This window comes from Globicephala melas, chromosome 1, assembly GCF_963455315.2.
Source record: "Globicephala melas chromosome 1, mGloMel1.2, whole genome shotgun sequence".
NCBI lineage: Eukaryota > Metazoa > Chordata > Mammalia > Artiodactyla > Delphinidae > Globicephala > Globicephala melas.
In genome coordinates, this window is record NC_083314.1 from 25,447,413 (window position 1) to 25,472,042 (window position 24,630).

Here is a 24,630-nt window from a genome sequence, read left to right on the forward strand (position 1 = left end):
GGCTCAGATATTTCATTCGCTCCACAGATTAAAGGGCAAAGACAGGGACCAATTTGGACTTTCAGTAGTCCATTTGATGTAATGGAATAAAATGCATAATGTGCATGTAGTAAAACAGAACACAGAGAACAAAAGGCACAGTTTAGACTGTGCTGAAGAATAATATTTTAAAATACCTATAATTATACCTGCATGAGTCACAATGAGAGTCACATTTTTAACAATGGAAAATCAGCTTTGCTCTATATCCACTGGAGTTTCACTAGTCACAGAATTCTGAACTTCACACATGGTGCTAAATCTGAAATGGTACAAAGTGAGTGAGCACAGGCCACCTGCTGTGACCATGAATTTCCATGACTGCAGGTGGCTGGAGAGAAAGAAGTTCTAGAATCAATGAACAAAATAGGTGATAATTAATGGCAGGTAAGAAGCAGGTTCCTCATGGACTTTTCTGATTTCTGAGGTCACAGCTTCAAGGTTTAGAACATAACCCAGTCTGCCTTGAGACTATTTATATTTGAATATGTATATTTCAAGTCTAGACTTTGACCAAATGAAATTACCCACATGCCTTACTCTCCCACAGGAAACAATATACTAATTCACTCCTGAGTGACTCTCCCAGCTCATGTTCATGGTGCCAGGAAATGCTAAATTCTCCTAAAATCACTTAATTCCTACAATGATCCTGTAGTGCAAGAACTGGCACTATTTTACACAGATGAGGAAACTGAGGTTCACAGATGCTAAATAAATCACTTAAGATCTCATAGAAAACAGATGCTGAATCTAAGACAAAAATCCAGAGCTAACTATAAAGCATGTAGAAACTCTTTTAACTCACTTTCCTATAACTTAGTGGTTCCCAAACTTTGCTGCATATCAGAATCACCGTGGAATCTTTAGAAAATACAGATGCCTGGCTCCCACTCCCAGGCTTTCTAATGTAATTGGTCTGGAGTACGACACAGGCACTGGGGTTAGCCGAAAATCTCCCCAGGTGATTCTCTTGTGCAGCAAAGTTTGGGAACCATGGTCTTGCCACTTGGCCAGGTTAACCAAGGCCCTCCGTCATCTGTGTCAGGCACGCTGCCTGATGCCCACAGCACGTTGTATGCTTGTGAGGTGTGTTGGCTGTTCCCAGTTTGTCTATGCACTTTTGCACCAAAAACATGAGCTGTACACTTATCAACAGGTCAGCTGGGTTTCCTCCTAAACCTAATTATGCCACTTGTACTTGATATTATAAACAAAAATATAAACAAATATTATGTAAACCAATAAAATATGATTATGTAAAGAGAGCTAATATTTCTAAAAAAAACCTGAAATCAATGCTTTGGAAAGATGTGATTAAAATGAGTTAATTTTTGAAAAAAGATGCTGAGTCAGGTGTGAATGAGAAATTACAGAGTAGAAAAAATTGTAAGAATCTAGGGAAAGTCTATACCCAGTTAGCTGCACAAGTGTCTCTTAAGTTCTTCAATTGCTCAGAAGAAATTGAAAGCAAAAACCAGACTATTATTAATGAGTGTGGTTTACAAAAGTCAGAATCTGAAGCTGAAAACTCATCTCAAAGAGAAAGCCATGGCCCTGTATCAGAAGACCGATGAATAAACACACAATTGTATGTTTTAAGCTGAAAGTGTTTTAAGACATGAATGTATCCTTTTATATGATTTCCCTTTTTAACCTAACTTTCTCGTTAACTGATAACTCCTTCTGACCCTGTTGTATAACAGGGCTGTGAACTCACACCACCTGCTTACCCAAAAAGTAATTGAATGGTTGCTCTCTTTCTGAAACAGCTGCAACTACGTCATGGAGAAATTCACTCACTGTTTAACATACAGCACACATTTCATGTGGTGTGACATGTAAGGTCTGATGTGCAGGCACACCTCTAGGCTGTGGAGGACAGGGGGCCAGATGACAGGGGACCCTGTCCTCAGGGAGCCTGTAGTCTGATGGGGCTTAGAAAGCCCAGAATGGCTGAGATATAAGGTGAGTAAGGCAGTGGCCTCACATCCCCCAAACTGCTATGGGACTTAAAGGAGAAAGATATTCCACAGAGGGGAGAATCTGAAAGACTTATGGGGAGGCAGCTCAAGGGGGTAGTAGGGTACAGACAAGGTTTTTTATTGTTGACGTTATTGTTCCTTCCTTTCCCTTCCTTCCAAGATGAGACAGCCCTGACTTCAGTGGTAGGAGAGACTGAAAATAAAAGCACAAAAAGACGATTGATGGAGTCCCAATTGGTGGGGTCCCAGAAAAGGCAGAAGGGGAAAGGATAAGGAAGGCAAGGAGATGGGAGGAAGCAGACCTATGGGAAAGGAGTGGGGGAAAATGAGGTACAGGGACAAGGAGGTTTGATGCTAAGAGGACAGAAGCTGAGGTCATAGCCAGACTGACTTTCTTCTCCTTAAACAGGAAGCTGGTTATCTGCTGAAAGAGGTAGAGCAGGGGTCTCAGGCTTCAAGAGGAGGTTGGGAACTGCTGCTCTGATGCAGGTGGTGGGAAGGCCATGAGAGACCACTGTGGGAATTCCACACTGCACGGTTTGGAAAATTGTCTCCTGGCCAAATATCTTAAAAATTGTATTACAAAAATCTAAAAACATCAAACTGTCATTTCACTGTTGACCAAGGGGAACATGAGAGCCCTAAAGTAGCCCTGCCATGTGTGGCCATCCTCGCTGCACAGGGCTTTGCAATGCGGGACAGCAGAGGCCCGGTTCTGCACCATTTAGAAGCAATGCTCCTTCCTAGATCCCTTTTCCTACATCTACCACCCAAATAATGGATCTCTAGAGTCCTACAGACAGCACAGCCCTGGATAGGGCATCAGCTGATTCAAGCCATTCCAAGATATAGGAAAGAGGGGTTTGGTGGTCAAAAGAAAACCAAGATAAGACTTGTAAACAGATGAGTGCAGGCAGAGATGAATGTCCACGTCCTCACACGGCGGTTCAGGTGCACACACACAGATGGATGCCCGGGTGCTGGTACACAGGTGCACACACAGCCAGCCCAGTCCGCACTTGGCCTCTACACTTCCCCTGGAGGCAATAACGTGAATGAACAAATCAGAGACCTAGTGTCATTCTCAGTCCTGGGCAATAGTTGCTTGCAAGCTTAGATGACTCATCAAAGTGAGGCTTTTAAAAACCATCTTAATCAATAGGACTTAGAAAATTCTGTATTGTGAACGTATTCCACTGAAGTATCACTCGTAGCATCTGGCTTTGGACTCCTAATTCACTCATCTTTATGAGGAGCACCTCCTGACTGTCATGGTTTTAGGGTCCCTTCCCCATTGCTGCAGTTCCCAAGGGGAATCTCAAGCCTTTACAGACATAGCTTTGCAAAGCAGGGGAAGGCTCCACGACAGGTGAAGAATCAGCCCCACTAACGCTCCAAAGATTTTAAAGCAGGGAATATTTTAAGCTTAACCCAGCGCTATCTGCAAAGCAGTGATACGTCCACACAGAATTTTCTTTTCTACCTTGCCTGGACATGTTGTAAACATTTTTGTCTGTCCACTTATATGTGCATATGTGTATGTACGTGTGTGTTTATAAAATGCATATATGTGTATAAGCTCCAGGTGCCCACATACACATGGTGTGTTTAGTTCTTGCAGCAGAGATCTCTGAATCCAGCATCTTCACTGGCCTCTGATGGCCAGTTACCAGCAGCTCGCTCTGCTCTGTTTCCCTGCAGGGGGACTAATTAATAAACTTTTCCTTAATGGAGTTCTGGCTGCCAGGTCCGCAGGGATTATTGCTTATATATAAGTAAACAAAATTTCCGTTTTAAACAACACTCCAAATCTCCTCATTATATTTTAAACAGATATAAAGGCACTGAGTCAAGCAAGCCGTGGGCTAGGAGGCTGTGTGCATTCTGGCCTGGATTCCCTTCCTCACTGGAAGCCAGGTACTGTAGCAGGCAGGTGATGCCCCCAGGTCCTTCGGGGCTAACACCCACATCAGCCTGGATGCCTGCCTTTTCTTTGTTCTCATCTACAGTTACGTTAGAAAGTACCTCACTAGGTTTTGGAGGCCATTAATAGCATCTGCCTTGTCTTTTAACCTGAACTTATTATTTAAAAGCCATTCACTTTCACAATTTATAAATAGGAAGAAAATGAATTTGATGTTAAATATTTAATAAGTGCCCAAGATTTGTTAGGTGAGGACTTGGGTAGATTGTTGGGTTTAGGGAATGTCCCAGTCTACACTTTTGTGGAAGCTATACGTTAAGTTCTTATAGTTGAAATAATTTAATTGTTTCTTTGTTTTCAAGATTCCTCTCTACTTTCAGATTCCAAATTGAAAGCAGAACCATGAAAGAAAGTGAAAACCTGAAAGCAAGTTGTTTTAACTTGGTTAGAAACCTAGAGGGAGGGATTATCCTTCCCTCCTGAGCTTTTCTGCTCAGAGCCATTTGGAAGCCATTTGGCTCCAGGATCAGATCTTCTGCAAGTCACCCTTTGCTGAGAGTACAAGAATTCACTGCAGGCTTTGATTATGATTATGATTGGTAGCTTAAAAGAATAAAATAAACATTTTTCAGATTCCCACATTCATGCTGCTAAGACATAACTCAGAAAAATCAGTGAGGGCAGGATTTAAAGCCAGCTCCCAGATCGTTAGGAGAACTGTGGATCAAATTCTGTACAGGGCTTCCCTGGTGGCGCAGTGGTTGAGAGTCCGCCTGCCGCTGCAGGGGACACGGGTTCGTGCCCCGGTCCGGGAAGATCGCACATGCCGCAGAGAGACTGGGCCCGTGAGCCATGACCGCTGAGCCTGCGCGTCCGGAGCCCGTGCTCTGCAACGGGAGAGGCCACAGCAGTGAGAGGCCCGCGTACCGCAAAAAAAAAAAAAAAAAGAAAAGAAAAAAAAATTCTGTTACAGATTTTAAAGGTCTGGATCATTTCATCCCTATCCTAATCCCTTGCTTCCTTCTTTAAGCAATTTATTCTAAATGGGAGTGCTGTACGTGACGCGAGCGCTTCATTGAGAATCCACCTCCCCTGAAAGACTCGCATTCAATATAGTTTGCTCATCCCCAGTCAGATCTCGATCACCATCACTGGTTGTCAAGAGCGATCTGATCTGCGGCTGGTACGTCTCCCTGGGTGCAAGTGATGGCCAGTGCCTCTTGATTCCTGGGCAGCAGTCAGTGCAGGTAGCCAAGGAGGCGGGTCTGAGACTGCATTAGGGGAACTCTGGCCCCAGCGAAGATATCTGGTGAGATTTTAGTCCTGGGAGTAGGGGTAGGGGTGCATCTCTGGGCCCAGTCAAAACTAAAGGAGCAGGCGGCAAGCAATGTAGGTGAATGACTGGTCCATGTAGCAACATGGATGCATCTCAAATGCGTTATGTTCAATGAAAGAAGCCAGACACTGAAGGGCCACATATAGACCACATGATTCCATTTACATGTTGTTCTGGACGAAGGCAAGGTTATAAGGACAAAAATCTGATCAGTGGTTGCCAGGGGCTAGGAAGGGGACTGACTAGTAAGGCAAGAAGGACTTTTCTGTAGCCATGGCTTTGTTCTATATCTTGATAGTGGTGGTGGGTACACAACTGAACAGATTTGCCAAAATTCATTTAACGACACATAAAAAGGGTAAGTTTTACTGAATTTAAATTATACCTCATAAACCTGAACTAAATAACAACAACTAAGGAGTAGGAACAATAACAGAAGACTGGGCCAACAAAGGCATCGAGATGGGGGGAGGAGGGAGCTTCCACTTCCCCCATGTGGAAAGGGGGAACAGAAGCCCCCAAGAGCTATCTCCAGGAAAACCGGTTTCCAAGTCTTTGGGCAACAAGGACCCCAAATTGGGGAGCCCATCCAAAGGTCCCAGTCGCATGTCTTAATTCCAGGCTCCATCTGGAATTAGGTTAGTTGATTGCCTCCCATTAGGCAATTAGCTGCACAACTTCTAGGCACCAGGCTTAGTCTCCTAACTCAGGGTTTTTGTTTGTTTTTCGGGCATTCAGTGCCCTTGAGGCAATCATTTGGAGAGCACTGGGGGCCAGTTGCCTACGTTTTGAAAGCCCTGTAGAAGTGGACAGAGAGAGACTCTGGAAGCTGCTGCCCAGCCAGCCCAGCCCTGTGGCCCACACTTGCTTTAGAAAAGCCCAGTGAGGTCCACCGACTACTTTGCCCACTGCCCAGGATCCCACCTGAGACACTCAGCTAAGTGCTGGTACTCAGCTCCTGAGCATAGAGTATATACTACTTGGCAGACAAAGGATGGAGCATTACACCGAGGTCGGTGCCAGCTTTGAAAACAGCCAAGAGCGGACCGTATAAGCATTGATTCGGGTTCCCGGAGGCGCAGCTGCTCACAGAGCATGCCCTGGGCATAGGTGTTTACAGAGAAATGTCACAGTTGGGCATTACCTGAGGCAGGGAGGCAGCCAGAATCTGGTTCGTTATTCAGAAGTCTGATTTATAGACTATTTAAAAGACATGGTTTTGTTTCTTTCTGGTCCATATAGTGGCTTCAAGCTACTGATTAGTAACATTGCCAGGGTGCTTTGGTAGATACATGTTGGTCTTTCATGATGAGCACCTTTAAGGTTTTTGAACAAAAACATACTATGAAGCAGCCATTTTTCTTTTTCAAATTTGTTCTCTCACGTTCCCATGGCAATCACATCTGTAGATCATCTTTACCGAGTGAGCCCTTTCCCCTGGGTTGTTCGAAAGCAAACATCAGCCCAGACTACACAATGGTCTTGAATGACAGACACATCGGTGCACACCACACTGGTCAGATCGTACTACATTTTAAAAGGTCACAGCTGGGCTTCCCTAGTGGCGCGGTGGTTGGGAGTCCGCCTGCCGATGCAGGGGACACAGGTTCGTGCCCCGATCCGGGAAGATCCCACATGCCGCGGAGCGGCTGGGCCCGTGAGCCGTGGCCGCTGAGCCTGCGCGTCCAGAGCCTGTGCTCCGCAGCGGGAGAGGCCACAACAGCGAGAGGCCCGTGTACCGCAAAATACAAAACAAAACAAAAAAACCCCAAAACAACAAAAAAACAAACAAACAAGAAAAAGGTCACAGCTGCCCTCGAGGAGAGGCTTCTCTCCAGGGAGGGCCAAGGAGGTTCGAGGGCAGAGGCCGACTTACTTCCCCCCTTGCCGCTCTTCTCCATGCGGTACTGGTAGATGTGCAGCGTGAAGAGCATGTGGGAGTTGCGGAGGTCGTCCTCATTGCAGTCCTGCTGGCTGCCCCGCCGGGAGGTTATGGCAGCATCCAGGAAGAAGGCGGCCTTCTCTGCAGTGGGCGCCCGCAGCTCACTCTGGTTCTGCAGCTGGAAGACACAAGGGAAGGACTGAAGCTGCAGGCGGGCGGTTTGCCTGCCACTCGGGCCTGGCCGTCTGTTCCGCATTCTTGAAGGCTGGACGTCCTTCTGGAACCAGGGCCTCTATCCATGTGCAATTCTCAGCTTAATTTATTCATATCTGAAAAGTAACACTGAGCAGGCTATTGGATGAAACATATTTTCACCCATTTTACAACTGAAGTAGAATCTGTAAGTATCAGGTGTGAAAAGCAAATGGTTGTATCTGGGTGATCCACGGGGGCAGGTGTCCCACCCTGACCTCTGCAGAGGCCAGCAAACCAACATCCTGGGCAATCCATGTACCTAAGAAAACATGAAGGATGTGACCACATCTTGATTTCAAAGACTAGAGCGTTTAGAAGCAGGTGGGTTGCAAAGTGTGATTTTAGTCCAGATAGTACTGGTATCACAAAGAAGTGAAAAAACTTAGTTAGCTTTAACTCAATTCTCAATTTTCCCAGCTATTTAATTAGAGCCAATTTTAGGCCACATTTACTAGCATAGTTATAAATAAGAAGTAAGTGTAAAAGACATAAGAAGTAAGTGTAAAAGACATATGAAAACACCCAAGATACTTGAGCGTCTCATCTATATCATTTAAGGGCTATCTATTTTATCTTTAGTTGCTAAATTCATGTTCATGGCGTACTCATTAATTCATTAAAGAAGCACTGTGGGCAACGTGTCTAAATCCTATGAGATGCCTTGGTAATTATAGTAAACCTTACTCAGGGCCATATTATCAGCATTTGACCAGCACTCCTCTACTGGGGGTGGGAGGGAAGAAAAGTAAACTAATATTTCTGATCTATTCAAAGGAATGATTTGCGGTATGTGCCTTAGGGTCAAATGTTGACAGTCTTCTATTCTGACTCTAACTGTGTCTATAATTCTGAATCATGAGAGTCGATATCTGGAACCTGAGGCCATCAAAATCCTCAACCTTCAGAGAGGTTCTGTGGTGCTCGTTGTTTTATACTTACTATCGCAGAAAAGATAACCCAAAGAATGTTTAAGATTCTTCAACAAGAAGGTGAAGAGGATGTTGGTCTCTTCCTCTTTTTCTTAATCTTCAGTTAACCAGAGCTTTCACCTCTGTGGAACTTCATTAATGGAGTTATAAAAGTGAATGGCGGTTATAGCATATTTGAATGTCTAAGTAATGCTTGGAGTGGGAGCAGTGGGTAGGGTGACACTGATTCCATCACAGGTGCTGAGAAATGTGCATTTCTATCTATCCCAGGCCTATTGAATCAGAAATTCTAGAGGTGGAGCCCAGCAGTCTGTGTTTTAACAGGTCTTCCAGGTGACTCTGATGAAGACTGAAGTTTGAGAGCCACTGGATGAATGTCTGTATGACCACTTAGTTTGCATTCTAATTAGGTTTCATATCCAAATGGTATCTGATGCATCTGTTAAACCTATGAAGAGCCAATTTTAGTCAGACATGGTAAGGACCTTTGGGAGTTGCTGAGAACTAACCAGGCAATCACAATCGACAGTCAGGAGAAACATCTAAGAGGGCTTCCTGGAAGAAGAGCCAACTAGCTGATACCCAACAAATAAGGAGTTAGCCAGATGAAGAGCGAGAGGAGAGGAGTCAGCAGCCTTCTGTGCACAGGGAACAGGATGTTCAAAGGCCCAGAGTGAAAAGAGGGAGGATGGTTGGTGCCTTCGAGCCTTGCTACTGAAAGTGTGGTCAGTCATTGGGAAGCTCGTCAGAAATGCGTCATCAGAGGCCCAATCCCAGACCTACGGAACCAGAATCTGCATTTTAACAAGATCACCAGTGCTTCTTATGCACACTGAAGTTTGAGGGGCACTGCTTCCTTAGGGGACCTAAATGTAATTTAAGAGGAGTGGCAGGAGGGGAGTGGTAGCAGGTGATGCTGGAAGGTTGTGTAGGGCCTCTTGCGAACCATGAGGATTCATAATGGAAGTGGAAGGATCTGAGGTGCTCTAAGCAGGGGAGGAACATGGCCAGGTATGAGTAGATGGGTGTAACAGAGTGGGTATCCTCACCCGAGAAAACAGTCGCATCTGGGGTGAGGCAGGTACTTATCAAAATGAACACCTATTTAAAAAGGAGGCATCTGATAAAACTAGAAAATAGAGCCTATAGCTAAAGACGGGAAAACCTGATTATTCTGGATATGAACCAGGGTCCTCCCAGGTCATGCCCACCTCTACTGTCAAACAGCGAGGGAGAAACGCTCCCAACAGGCATGACATCCTGAAAAGGCGAACTGGAACTTCTCTTGGCTTCCATGGTTCCAGCAATTATATCATGGTTCCAATTAGAAAGTGGTTATTAGTTTTTCCTACAGCACTACTAGTCCGGCTGTAAACCAGTGCCAGAAACGCAGTTTATAGAGCCATAAACAGCCCCAGTGATGGCTGGAGCTGTTTGTGCAAAGCAGTAAACATTTCCGCTTGTCGCTAAACAAAAGAAAGATGGTATTTTCTTTTTTGTTTTGAAAGGGGCGTAAAGAAAGTGAATTCAATTTCCCCCCAGTGCTACAACAACTGTGGTTCCTGTTCATTGTCAATTAGATGCAAGGTACAAATATTTAGGTTGGGCGAGCAGCTGCCCTGCAGCTGCAGGCCATAAAGTTCCAGTCCGCTTTAAAGTAAACACTTGCAAGCCTCCCCCGGTTGCATGTTGAGTGAGTCACGAGGTGAACCGCCCCAGCCGCCGAGGTAGGGATGAGCCACCTTGGAGCCAGCCAAGCCCCAGAAGCAATCACCTGCGTGCCACAGATGGGGTCCTCGCACAGGTACACGCCCGGAGACTGGCCGTCCTGCAGGCTGCCCGTGGCCACCTCCGACAGCAGGTCCCGAAGGTTCTCTTCTTTGCCCCACACCTCCACGGCTGAGATCCGCACTGAGAAACGGGCTCCGGTCTTTTCTTTCCGTTCATTTATCAGCTTGAAGAGCCAAGAGATGGCACAGGGGATGATGCCAAGGTTCTGCATGGAATCGTCTTTTCCGATCATGGTGTAGGATTTTCCTGGGAGAGCGAGGAAGGAAAGAAAAGCAGCTTGAGTGTCCAGGCATCATTCTATAGTCTCAAGATAGATGCCAAGGATGCAGAAGAGAGGCATGGGGAGTGGGGAATGGGAAGAGAGGAAAGGAAAAGGTGAGAGAAATATTAAACATTTGACATTTCCAAGTACTACTGATGGAATAGCTATAATAAAGAACGTGAGAACCCCGACTAACGACAAGATTAAACCACAGTTGACCTTGAGGAGAGGATCTCAAACGTTACAAGCTTTCCAGTTTCCGTACTGTTTTTCTCATGGTGGGAAGGCAGAAGTCTTTCATCCCTGATATGGTTCTTTTTTTCACCACCCCACGGATTCACTCCACATACTTACACTTTATATCCTTTTTCAAGTTAAATGCTGCGTATATTTTGCATGGGCAAATTCCATTCAAATCTGGATCACTGCTTTGATCAGAGATCAGGAAGACCAAAGTGGCAGTGAGATGAAATGGGCTTTCCGACCTGGCCTAGAACCGGCTCCATCATTGCAAAGCTGCTGTTGGAAGCCCTGCCCAGGAACACTTTTTGGAACTCGCCATATTACTAACTTATCAAGCATGTAAAGTGAGACCTGGTGAGCAGATGGCCACAGGTCAGGATTAAGAAGGCACTTCAAGGGGATTCAGTCATCAAACCCTCACAGAGGTGTGTGGCGGCCGCCTTTCCCAGGTGCTTCAGCACAGGTGGATTCCCGACAGTTGGGTGGTGGGAAGCAAGGATGCTGGCAGACTTATCTCCCCAGACAGGTGCTAATGTGGTCCGGCCTTTGCTTGGTGGCTGCCCCTCTGGCATTACGTTGAACCCAAGTACTCTGGGGAAGGGGAGTCATCTCTGCTCCCCAGCAACCCCTGCTCAGGAAATGTAATTCTCCTGCTGGCTTTCTGGGCGTGACCCTGACCTGGACCGAGTGGGAACAGCCCCACTACTCCTTTTGTGCATTTCTTGGACTCTAAGGCTTTCCTAGGTGACTGGGAATCCACTTAGGATGAGCATCTATATTTCAGAAGCAGAAATGGTTATTCATGATTATTCAATTCAGCACCTGCGGGAAACCACCTTTCCCTTCATCCGAGGACTCTGGGTACAATACAGAACAATGGATAAAGTGATAGGGAAATCCAGCAAGCAGCATGAAAAAGTAAAGCTCTCACTGACCCAGCTTGGCGTGGCCGAAACAGAACACACAGCCATCTGCCCCGTTGACCACAGACTGGATCACCTCTGCCACGGTTCCAGCACACACTTCCGCCTGGCAGACACAAGAGGAGACACAAACTGTGAGTCGACCATTAACAATGGAAACTTGCACCTGCTCTCCTGGGACTCAGGGTCCCAGAGCCATGGCATTTCCAGATGGGTCGGCTCTAACGCAGTTCTGGAGGTGCGCAGAACCCTTCGTACTTCCCACTCACTCGCAAGCCTGAGCATTACACACATTAAAAGCAAACCACCCTTCTGCTAATTTGTGGTACATTTCAGCTGCTGTCTCTGCAGGCCAGGCACGAACAGGCTGGAACGGGAACGCAGAGTGCTTTCATGGACCTCACGCCATTCTGGCCTCCTCCCCGGGCAAGTATTTAAATATTCCATTCACCCTCTGCTAACTAGATCCTTCCTTTACACACACACACCTCCACCACCACCACACACACACACTCAGAGCTTATGAAATGGCTAGGCTTGTTAGAGGGTAAAGGGTGATGTGTCATTTCAGGAAAGTGACCTTGGGATACATTATGGTTCTAATCTAAGCAGGAGGTTTGTGATGCATGTCTGCTTTGTCTTCCTGATAACTCTCTCCTCTTTCTCCATCTACATCCTTCTCTTTTCAAAACCAGACTTTTGGGCTTCCCTGGTGGCGCAGTGGTTGAGAGTCCGCCTGCTGATGCAGGGGACGCGGGTTCGTGCCCCGGTCCGGGAAGATCCCACATGCCACAGAGCGGCCGGGCCCGTGAGCCATGGCCGCTGAGCCTGGGCTCTGCAACGGGAGAGGCCACAACGGTGACAGGCCCGCGTACCGCAAAAACAAAACAAAAAACCCAGCCTTTTCTTTCTTTCTCTCTAGATACATTCAATGTATACACTATTAATCACCACTGGTCAGTATGTTACAATGGGTGGTCTTCAGCCTGTTATGTGTCTCATCTCCAATGTGATTATTACATCCTTAGACAGAGGCCAGTCTCTTGGTAACGTTTTGTATTTCCCCATTAACACCCAATACAGCACTCTGCAAATGATAAGAAAATAAATTTTGTGAACCAACTTGGGGGTCTGGGAAATCTCTCTGGTTAGCCTCTGAGGCTTTCACAGCAGCAGGAAGACAGAATCACTCGCCGTGTGCTGCACCTTCCTTTCTCCCTCAGCACCAGAGTCAGATCTGGAAGCATTCAGAGGACGTGCAAACCCGGGGCTCAGTGGGCATCGGAGCAACGTGCCTCCCAGTGGGAATCTGAGGACGGCAGCCTCGGCACTGAATGTGGTTATTCAGCTCCAGGTTGCAACAACACAATGAAGCTAAGTGTTCGAAAATCAATGTTCTCTCCCGAACCGAAACTGAAAAACCACACTCCTAACAACTGTCAGTTGTTCTGGTGATGGCCTCAGCAGCTCTGCTGGGGGCTCCTCCTGAACGAAGTGGGTGGCAGGATGAGGCTGCGGTGGGGACCACAGGATCTGTCTCACCCCCAGGGCCTAGGCAATGAGAGTCCGGAGCTAAACCCTGAGACTGAGGTGGAATCTTGATGGAATTTGCTGAAGGTGCCTCTGCAGAGCCAGGAGAAGTTATCACCAAATGAACTCTGCCTTCCTCAGACATAAAGTGAGATGGGGGTCAGGAGGCTGAGAGCCCACCTTGAGCCATACATAAAACAAAGTGTATTAGATTCAAGGTCAGCAAAGAGAAAGATGGTTGTGTGTGGACCACATCCACGCACGTTACTGAATCACCCGTCCAAAGGCCTGAGGACAGAGAGAAACGGGAGCAGCCTCACGGGCACAGGGTGGGCAGGCCTCCCCTTGCAGAATTCTTGCCCAGTGTCCACTGAGAAGAGAGCGGTCACCAACATGTCCATCTGGTGTTTGTTAGCTGACAATGGCCCCTGGAGGCCCTTTGCTGTCTTTCCCCTTGAGCCTAGAGACGCAGGAGCCTTCCCAAGTGGACTCCACAGGCAGGGCTGGGCGTGCAGGAAGCCTGTTACCCACCGGCAGGACTCAGTCCTGCTGCCCACCCTTCCTAGTGATGATGGAATGTTTGTGTTCCCCATACCCCCCACCAAGATCATATGTTAAAACTGAATGTCCAATGTGATGGTATTTGAAGGTGGGGCCTTCGGGAGGTGATTAATCATGAGGGTGGGGCCCTCGTGGAGGGGATTAGTGCCTTTATAAAAGAGGCCCCAGAGTCCTCCCTGGACCTTCCACAATGGACGTAGTGAGAAGACATCTGTCTATGAATCAAGAAGGGGCCCTCGCCAGATCCTGAATCTGCCAGCTCCTTGATCTTGGACTTCCAACCTCCAGGACTGTAAGAAATAAATTTCTGTTGCTTATCAGCTACCCAGTCTGTGCTGTTTTGTTAAGGAAGTGAAAATGGACTAAGACACCTCCCCAAAGCCAGAACCAGCAGAGGTATGCCCCAGCAATGGGCAGCTGGTGACCGCCGAGGCCACTAGAGGGTACTGAGTGTGGCTTATAAGGAGGATGTCCTTAAAGACCGGGTAAAAGCAAAGTTCATGACCGCCTTGGGTCACGGCGGTTGCTGCTGCCTCACAGGTCAACAACAGGGGCCTGAGAGCAGAGGCCCATTCTATACGCTTTCCTGCTTTCCTGCTTCGGAGGCTCAGAGGGTGCTCCTTCACAGGGGCTGAGGCTGAACACGCCGGCAGCATGATATTACTATTAACAATGACAACAGCATGGTAAAAACAGTAGCACTTGTTGAGCGCTCACTGTGTTCTGCCTCTGCTCTAAGCACCTCACGTGTATCCACACAGTGAATCACAGCAGCCCAGTGAGGCCCATTTTGAACTTGTCTTCATTTTATGGATGAAGACACTGAGACCCAGAGAGGTAGAGTGACTTGCCCAAGGACACACTGGTAGTAGCTAGTGGATAAAATGGCAAGAGGGCAAAGATACAACACCATCCTGAGCAGGACGCAGATTGGTTAATAGGAAGACTCCAGGACAGATGTCCACTCAAGAAAGAGTCTGTGAATGAGAGACTGAATTTTTGAATCTCAGTTTCCTTGTCTGTAATGTGAAAACAGCACTACCTCCCTTTTCAATACCACAGAATTCCAGGAAGAGTAGAACGGGTTAATGTATATGAAACTTCTTGAAAACTACAAATTTATATAGAAATGTAATTTATTATATTGGAAATGTAACAAAAGCAAGCATTCTGAAGCGATAGCAACTGTAAGAGGGAGCACATGAGCTCTGGAACCAAGTGTGAAATGTAAGCAAAGACTAGCAATAAAAATGGCTCCCTTTTCCGGAATAAATCTAAAACTCATTAATAGTCCACACTTAATTTAGGGTTTGCTTTGGAATTCTTACGACTTAGGGAGATTCGCTTTTGAAAAGTTTTAACTGTGTTAATTAAATTACTTGTAGGCCATTTATTAGACCCAATGTCAGGGTTAGATTAGTGAGCCCACTGGGTGGTACAACACACAAAAAATGTAACGAGGAGAAAACCTACAGAACTTATTCATAGAGTACTTTGTCTTCTCATGGTAAAACTCTTTGGGAAAACCACACGCTTAGCTTGCTAATGAATGGAGCCTATAATACGTGCTAAGTGCCTATGGTGTCTGTGTGAACATCGCTACTTCCTATACTCAGATACCACATGGAGGAAATTAGCAAGAGCTGCAAATCGTACCCATCAGCACCCTGTCTTCAGGTTCTGCTCTAGGCTATTGGTTACCCGAGTGCACACTGTTTTGTTTAAATCTTGGGAAGTGCTGGAAATTTGTCAGGAAGATGCAGGTGTCTGATGCCAAAATGCAGGCAAAGTAGGCCACTGTACACCTATAACCTGGGTTATAGATGTCTACTAGAAGATCCAGTTGCACCAATTCATTGCAGATGAATTGCACCAGATGGTGTAAGTGAATCTTCTAGTACACATCTGTTCTACTGGGATTGGTTCCAGGAGCCTTGGTTAAGGAATCTTGGCACCCTGGTCCCCCAAGAAGCCTCCAAATTATACTCATAACAGACTAACAAAAATGGCCACAATTCTCCACCCCTCCCTGTGTGCATGCCCCTTGCAATGTGACTTTGCAGCTCCTCCAATCAAGAGACAGAGCCTCTCCCCCACTCCTCGAATTTGGACCAGTCGCATTCAGCAGAAGTGATGATGTGTCAATTCCGAGCCTAGACCTCAAGAGGCCTGCAAGCTTGGATCCTCTCGTTGCCTTGAGAGCAAGCCCAAGACAGCTGCTGGTTGATAAGAGACAACATGGAACACAGACCAGGTGAGCTGGCCAAGGCCATTCTGGACCAGCCTAAAACTAGCCAACCCTCAAACATGTGATAGCGTCCAGCCAAGATCAGTAGAGCTGCCGACCCAACCCAGAGCTGATCTCTGACACACAGGTGAGCCGAGCTAGGAGCAGAGGAATGCTCAGCTGACCTCCAGACTCATGAGCAATAATAAATACTTATGGTTTTAATCCACTAGGCTTAGGGTGGTTTCCAATGCAGCAATAGCTAACCAACACACCAGCTCTCCCCAGCCTCTCTTCTTCCTCTCCGCTCCCCTGATGCAGGCCACAGGACTGCACGTCAGCCTCAGTTTCCCTGCCTAGCACTCCAGGTCCTCAGTAGGACTTGCCCTCTCTGGAGCCCTAGAACCCTGCCTAATTCTTTTCTTTTTCTAAATTTTTTTTTTGATGTGGACCATTTTTAAAGTCTTTATTAAATTTGTTACAATATTGCTTCTGTTTTATGTTTTGGTTTTTTGGCCAAGAGGTATGTGGGATCTTAGCTCCCTGACCAGGGATCGAATTGGAAGGCAAAGTCTTCACCACTGGATCGCCAGGGAAGTCCCAAACCCTGCTAATTCTAACCCAGCTCCTTGAAACATCTTTTCCCTTCTTACATGCTCACACCCAGAAGCCCAGGCAGGAGTGGGGTCTTAATGGACCCGTTGCCAGCATCTCGATGCAGCTGTACCCGACACTTCCAATTCTGCCTGCTCTCTTCCTGCTTCTGTTTGCCATTCACTGATTGGCTCTCTCTTCCTTCTCTCCAAGAGTATGTTTTGTTGAAATCCTGGCACAACAATCCTGCCCAAGGTGTGACACCAGCGATTCAAAAGGACTGAACTATTCAATGGAATTCAAATTGGCTTCCGAAAGTTGTTGTGTAGACAGTGGAAGCGACCCATCAGAGTGCTCTGGAAGATACCCTCCCAGCTCATGGGTCCTAGTGAATAGTTAAAGCTTCTTGAAACTAATCAATATCGCCTGAGCCTGAGAAGGGGTTGTACCCACCTGAGAAGCATCTTGTGGAAAAACCGCATCAAAGGCAAACATCTTAGGAGGAACTTGGTTCCCTCTCTTTTGGAAGGCATTTAGACCTCCACATGTCAGGGGGTCATACAAGGTGATCTGCTTCTTTCGTGGGTCCACCTTTAAGAAAGAGCTGGATTCCGAGGTATCGCGAGCCAACGTGGAACAAACGCGAAGCATGACTTTCACCTGTTAAGAAACAAAAGCAGGAAATGACAGGGATTAAGACAGTTGGATACTTTATGATGGAGCACCTTTACGTACTCTGGAGACACAAGTATGTGTGGCAGCATGGAATCTTCTCGTGACAAATTATGATAAAATGCACAATGAATTAGCAACATAACCCTCAGCGGGTCACGGGAAAACTCAATTGATTTATAATTACCAGGTAGAATATTTTGATACGTCTGTTACTTTATTACAGAACTGGCACATCATGTTCTTTGTCTTCCTGTTAATATAAATAGAAAATTAACTGTACCCAGGTGGCCCAATTACTTAGATGAAAAGGTAATCTGGACTGCCAAGCTTTGGGGGGGCTGGTGTAGTTCCCTTGAAGCTCACAGATCAGTAAACCCTGTACATAAAAGTTAGCTCCGTAATTTACTCCTTGAGTCTTGCCCGTCAGGACTCTTAGAGACAAAAACCCACAGTTATTAGTGTCATCATTAGAAGCCTGTGAAACGGCCTGTTTTTAATGGCCAGCATTTGAAATGTGTGCCAAGGGGCAACAGTGATAAAAGACTTGTTTGAAACATGTTATTTGGGATCCCATTAAGTGAGTGCAGAGAAATGATCGTTTCAAGGGATGAAAGTGCGTCTCTGTGGGAAACAGGCAGCAGTGCCCCTTTAACCCACCTCCTAAGTCATTGAACATGGACATTTCTAGGGCTCAGCCCAGCTCAGCCCCACCCCGGGGCCGAGTGGGGTACTTGTGGGAAGGGACTGCTTGCCCTAGAGTTCTGAAGTGAGCAGAAGTCAAGTTGAAGTCACACACACAGTTCTAGAGGCTCAAATCCCGGGGAAATGGCCAGCATTTGCTCCCTTACCAGCTCTTTGTTACTGCGTTGCTACTTCACCTACTCGATGAGCCAGGCACTGAGCTAGGCGCTGGGGATGCAGAAGACACATAATACATAGAGGAGCAGGGCACACAGACACAGAGACAGGAGATTTTTGTAATACGATGCGGCAAATCCTGATGCTATATTCAGGGTTCTTTTTAAATTCCTCTCTGTGTCATGCCCTCTTCATCCAATCAATGTTCAGGCCTGAAGAAATCTCAGTCATGCAATTTTGGGGAAAGGGATTGTCAAATTTTACATAAAGGATTTCAAACATACAGAAATGCTCAGAGGATAATCTACACTGTGCATACCGAGTGAGGTCACCCTCCTGCTTATCTCAGCCGTGTCTGCTGAGGCATGGGAACTCATCTGCCGTGGGCAAAGCTGAAAGGTAAAGAATTCCTAGGGCACTGGACTCACCGGATGGGCTTGCACTGTGTCCCAGCTGGGCTTGTTCTTATCACTTAAGAAGAGTAATCAGGTGTGGATCCGGAGGCCGGGGAGGGGGCGGGTGTCATGGTGGAAGGTTGGCATGAGGCTGACCCCTCAAGGTGCAAATCTTGGTTTTCTCTCTGAGGTCATACAATGGTACCTGCCTTTTCCTGAGGGTCTATGGTGTGCTAAGGCTGTGCTGTTATCTATGGTATCTTATTTAATCCTCCCAACAGGCCAGTGCATAGGCGTCCAGATTTTACAGATGAGAAAACAGATGCTACAGAAATTGCGGGTGGTAAGGCGAGCTCTGATCCCACCTCTGACTCCAAAACCCATACTCTGACTCCAAAACCCAAACCAAAACCCAAGTATTGCTCCTATACACAGCCAGACTTCTCGGAGCCTCAGTTTTCTCACCTGTATATTAGGGACAACATCACCTATCTCATGGGACTGTTGTGGGAATGAAATGAATTGACATGTGAAGTGCTGAGCACAGGGTAGGCGCCTGATTCCTTTTTCTCCTCCTCTTCTCTGTATTGCCACAATCTGAATCACGATATCCTAGCATTTTCCAATCATGGTGTGAATGATAAGGTTTTAGAACTCCTTGCCCTGGATTCAAAAACAGGATGCCATGGGGGAATCACTGCAGATGGAGCTGGGTATTAAGTGCTGGGCCTTAAAAAGCTCCTGTTAGGGACTTCCCTGGTGGCGCAGTGGTTGAGAGTCCGCCTGCCGATGCAGGGGACACAGGTTCGTGCCCCGGTCCGGGAGGATCCCACGTGCCACGGAGCGGCTGGGCCCGTGAGCCATGGCTGCTGAGCCTGCGTGTCCGGAGCCTGTGCTCCGCAACGGGAGAGGCCACAGCAGTGAGAGGCCCACGTACCGCAAAAAAAAAAAAAAAAAAAAAAAAAGCTCCTGTTAGTAAAACCCGTCAAGTTTCACACATAGTCACTGCGTGTATGACAATAACCATCACTTCTGTCTACATTCCATTCTGGCAATTTTCTTGTTCACCATGAATGTCTCCAATCTTATTTCAGTTCCATTCATTACTATAGACTTGCCCCCCTTACACAGCAGGTGTGCTAAGAGCATGTATTCAAAGTGCAACTTTTGGTAGGTGTCTGGGCCCTCTGGTCTTTCTTTTTTTTTTTTTGCGGTACGCGGGCCTCTCACTGCCGTGGCCTCTCCCATTGCGGAGCACAGGCTCCGGATGCGCAAGCTCAGCGGCCATGGCTCACGGGCCCAGCCGCTCCGTGGCATGTGGGATCTTCCCAGGGCACGAACCCATGTCCCCTGCATCGGCAGGCAGACTCTCAACTACTGCATCCCCAGGGAAGCCCCCCTCTGGTCTTTCTGTAAGCAAACCTCCTAGCCCAGCCCCTGAACACTACAAGTCAAGGATGATGCAACCCCAGGCAGAACTGATGGGGTCACATGGCCCACTGCTTTTCTATTTCACAACTTTGCATGCAATTTCTGGGTAACTAGAGGTGCTGAATGTACAATATGAACTAAGCCAGGCAAGGGCCCGCAAGGAGAAGCAGCACAGAAGGGGCTGGATCAGTGAGTCATTTGTCCAGGGGGAAGGCTCCTGAATCTTAATGAACTTCTGAGCCTGCAGTTCAATTTCTGCAGATAGGCTGCAGATCCCAGCTTCTGGTCTGACCAAGGAGATACGCAGCTCTTTAAAAATCCACTGAATTCCGGGCTGAGGGAAATGCCACACTCCATTCTCTCCTTTGTAATTCATTTAAATAAATGGATAATTTTTTCCCCTTAAAGGAAGGAAATTGGGTTTCTCTGCTTCGTTTCTTTGTGTCATTATTCCTTGAGCCCAGCACTGCACTTCCTGCTAATCCTCTGTAATTAAAGTGCTTAGGAGATACCACTTGTGATCAAGAAAGTCTCCCGACTTCTTGCCAGGAGTTTGTGCTTTTGTTGCAAACACTGGTAGGTTTTTGGCAACATGTACGTCAACCCTCCCTCTGACTGCTGCCCTGGGTAGAGGGTACCCACAGCTGTCAACGTGCATAGCCTTCTCCCCAGCTCTCAGGGTCCAGGGGACTGTCACTATTTTAGGCCCAGCAGCAGAGGAGCTAGAGAGGCCCAAAGTGGGGGAGCGTGGGCCTGACGCCCTGACTCTCTGGGACTAGCTTAGCACGTCACCTACCAAAGCTCTCCCTGGTTGAGAGCCCGCTTTGCCGCAGTTATCTAATTATTCAGTGGATGGTGGCAGACAGCGGTTGCTCCAGGCAGCACTTGTCTTCCTGTCCTGCTCATTAATCATCCCAGCGCCTCCTACTGGATGGCCTGGCAGGACTGATGGAGAGTGGATACGTGAGACTCGCAGAGCTTTGCGCCTGAACTGGACAGACTCTCCATCAACATGAAGCAGCGCCGGCTGCCACAGCCTTCGGCGCAGCCCACTGACAGGCAGATCCGCCCACGTGGTCACCCAGACTCCCTCCCCCCGCCGCGCCCCCCGCCCCCCCCCCCCCCCCCCCCCGTCCTGAGGCTCAGTGCACAAGCGCACGGTTGAGGACCAGGGAGGTTCCTCGCTGCCTGTCTCTCTACCCCCAAGCTGTCCGGCCGCAGGCTCTCTTCAGACTATATGGCCCAGGAGGGCTGGAGGCAAATTTGACCATCCGAAGAGTCCCTCACCAGTCAGAGAAAGACTACAGACGATGGTGGGGTAGTGGGACACAGAGAGGACACAGCCATCCTCAGTATCAGAATTATCTTTACCTTCCACATCTACTCTTAAGTTCCTAAAACACATCTGGAAATGGTTCTCCAAGGCACACAGAGGCATGTGAGATGGGTGCACCAAAATCTGCCAGCAGGAAGCATGGTGGGGCAAGTAGGGCGGGTGAGACCATCAGAAGGGATTCTAGACCCAAAGGAGCCATCTCCCGAGACAGAACAGCCAAACTGCAGAGCCAGGGGAGCACTGACAACTCAGGCCGGCGTCCTGTGTCCCTCTCGCTGAGGCAGAGTGGCAGCGATGGTGACACTGAGACTCCCGGTGATGCGTGTAGGCCACGTAAACACCCACCATCCCGTCTCTCAAGGGCGATTTAGCCTCAGATGAGCGAGAGCGAAGCCCAGGCGAGAGACTGAGCTGACGTCCAGCCCTGCCTGATGACAGCGACGGGGAGGGCCGAGGCAGTGCCGCGCTGCCCTCAGCGCAGCCCAGGAAGCCTTCCTTGGTTTCTACGTATGTTTGGATGGGATTCAGCTCTTGAGGGAAAAACACAGAGGGATAACAAAAGGGTCCATTGTACCTAAAGTACATCTCCTTTCTTACAGGTTCCAGGTGTGATGGGCACTGCCTGCTAGGAGCCAGGAGACTGGGTTCTTATCCAAACATCACCACCGTGGTGTGGCTGTTCACCTAAGGCAGGGGCCTTGGTTTCCTTATCCCTAAAGTGGGCCAGCTGTGTCACCTCCCTTGCAGGACAGGTGTGAAGAAATAAAGAAATAAAGACAGACTCTAGAGCAACATACAAGTGTAAAATATCATTCTTCAAAGAAAAAAGGAAGGGAGGGAAAAAAAGAATGAATTCATATTCTTCAAACCGACTAGTATAAAGTAGACTTTCTACATCAAATTAATAGCATTAGAAGCCTTTCTCCAAGGCTTAATTTTTTTAATTAAAGGAAAAAAAATATTTAATGAACATATATATCCACAGTGACGAGAGACAAAGAATAAAATATCCTCCTTCTTCCTCCCCCCGCCCCAAATTAAAGAATATACAGTCTACCGACATCTTCTGTAAAGGGGAGTAACCCATGTAAAATGTGATCTGAGGCTCTACAAGCTAATGAGGTATTGACCTTATTTTATTCCCTTCTTTTCTGTCTTGATCACACGTGATAGACGTACTCACATTGTCTACTTATGGTACATTAGCCACTTCAGGAAAATTCTCCAACCATTCCAAGTAAGATGACTGAAGAGACAGGAACCTTAAACAGTATATACTTCTCGATATGTATTCTTCTCAACACACTCGCTTTTCTGATCTACCAAGAAATGCAGCAACCTTCCATATTCTTCTATGCTTAGGACATTCTGACAAATCTATTGTAAAAGATTTTTACAATAGTGCCAATTTCTAAAACACACTGCAAGTGATTAAGGGTGTGACTTTCCAGCCAATATTTAAAGAGTGGTTTCCTCCTTATAACATAATGTAAGATTCTATTGCTAATCCACCACTGGCACACTGAAACCCACAAATGTGACTTTCTTTCCCCCTTTTGATTTGCCAAATGTGCATGCTTCACCTGATACGAGAGACAGGCAAAGATGTTTTGTAAAGAAACAAATTAAAATTGGGTTTTAGAACAGGAGAAAGTTTAAACACTTTTCTGGTAAAGTTTCTAGAAATAATCTGAAATTACTTTTTCTAAAGGAAGATCTTGATGATTTCATGTGCCTGAAAGCTTCCAGAAGTTGTTTTTCTTTTTTTTGTGGTACGCGGGCCTCTCACTGTTGTGGCCTCTCCCATTGCGGAGCACAGGCTCCAGACGCGCAGGCTCAGCGGCCATGGCTCACGGGCCCAGCCGCTCCGCGGCATGTGGGATCTTCCCGGACCGGGGCACGAAACCGCGTCCCCTGCATCGGCAGGCGGACTCTCAACCACTGCGCCACCAGGGAAGCCCTTCCAGAAGTTTTTAAGGAGACCATGGAATCAAATTCCAAATAGTAATAATCTTGGAGGTCTCAAATAACTCCGATACTGGGAAGTCCAGGGAGCACCAAGCAGGTGTGTGCTCCCTATATTTACAGAGGGAGCTTTTCAACATTACGTTACAAAGTCATTATTCCATCGAAACATAGTTACTGTTACAGAATCACAGGTCACACTGAGGGACTCCAGAGATTCTAGGCACAGTTGAGTTGTTAGTTACAGAACAAAATCGGAGTGCATTTCTTTGCATAAAACCACAGTAATAATCCTACATGACATATTCGAAGATCATAGGCTAATCTTCACCTGGAGGTCCAGAGCCGTTGGATCCAGTGCTGAGTTTGGGGGGTAGAGGGCAGACTTCAGGAGGCTGAGGGCACTCCGGGCCTGTTTGGGGGCAGCATCTGCCCCGTGTTGATAAAATCAACCACTCAGTAGAGGATACTCAAGTGACTTGTCCAAAGCCAGTTGCCTGGCAAAGGTGAAAGGGCAGTGGCCCCTGACCCACTCCTCCCACAGAGTGTGTTCTGGGTCGGAGCCAAAGAAAGAGCGCTGTCCTCCCACCAAAGCCAGCAGGGCTTGAACCCCTCCCACCTGGGGCTGGGCCCGCACTGAGCCACCTTTACAGAGATGGTGTGGGGGGGGGACTGTCCCTGCACTGTGGGTGGCTGGCTTCTCAGAGGTACCAGTGGGTAAGCTCACGTGGTACCAGACAGAAAATAATGAGCAGCGACGCTATCAAGAGGAAAGATTTACGTTATTCAAAGCCAGGCTGGGAACGGAGACAAGTGGTGGCATAATAGAGCTAAGTGTGGGAGAACATGTGCGAGACCAGAAACGGGGCCGTAATGAGAGGTGCTCCGCGAAGAAGCGCTTCGGGGAGTGGGGATGGGAGATTCCCTGACGCCCTCCATCACCAGCATCTGTCACCAGGCAGCCATCAGGGGACCACAGTGCTGGAAGGAGGGAGAACGAAGCCAGGGGACAAGCCCTTCCTGTGAGGCTCATGGCCGGGCAGCCTTCGGGAGCGGGGCCCCTTACACCAATTAGCAGGTTGGGAAAAATCTGGCCAGGATTCGAGGAGGGAGATGGGCACATTTCAGGGGCTAGTCTGTCAGCAAGGACAGCGACTCTGACAGCAGCCTGTTAGAAAAGGCCCCATCTCTTAGTTCAGTGCTAGGATACTTATTTTAAATGGATAAGCTGTTTAAATATACATCCTGGGACTTCCCTGGTGGCCCAGTGGTTAAAGCTCTGTGCTCCCAATGCAGGGGACCTGGGTTCGATCCCTGGTCAGGGAACTAGATCCCACACACCGCAACTAAGAGCCCGCACACCACAACTAAAAGATCCCGCATGCCACAACTAAGACCCGGCACAGCCGAATAAATGAATAAATACATATTAAAAAAAAAAAAGCTACATCCTAAGACACAGGCATTCTCTGTCAAGTGGGATGTGGGA

The 24,630-nt window shown here is 47.5% G+C and overlaps 1 protein-coding gene across 2 annotated transcripts in view; it reads right to left on the reverse strand.

The window, feature by feature from the left end:
* The window catches only part of KIF26B (kinesin family member 26B), a 500,381-nt gene that overhangs the window by 84,824 nt on the left and 390,927 nt on the right, over positions 1-24,630 (reverse strand). For both annotated transcript variants that reach the window (XM_030868518.2, XM_060305729.1), the window contains 4 exons: positions 16,935-17,141; positions 11,582-11,675; positions 10,125-10,387; positions 7,161-7,344 (listed from right to left, as the gene is read on the reverse strand). In XM_030868518.2, the coding sequence (XP_030724378.1) occupies positions 7,161-7,344; positions 10,125-10,387; positions 11,582-11,675; positions 16,935-17,141 (748 nt within the window). The remainder of the gene's footprint in view (positions 1-7,160; positions 7,345-10,124; positions 10,388-11,581; positions 11,676-16,934; positions 17,142-24,630) is intronic.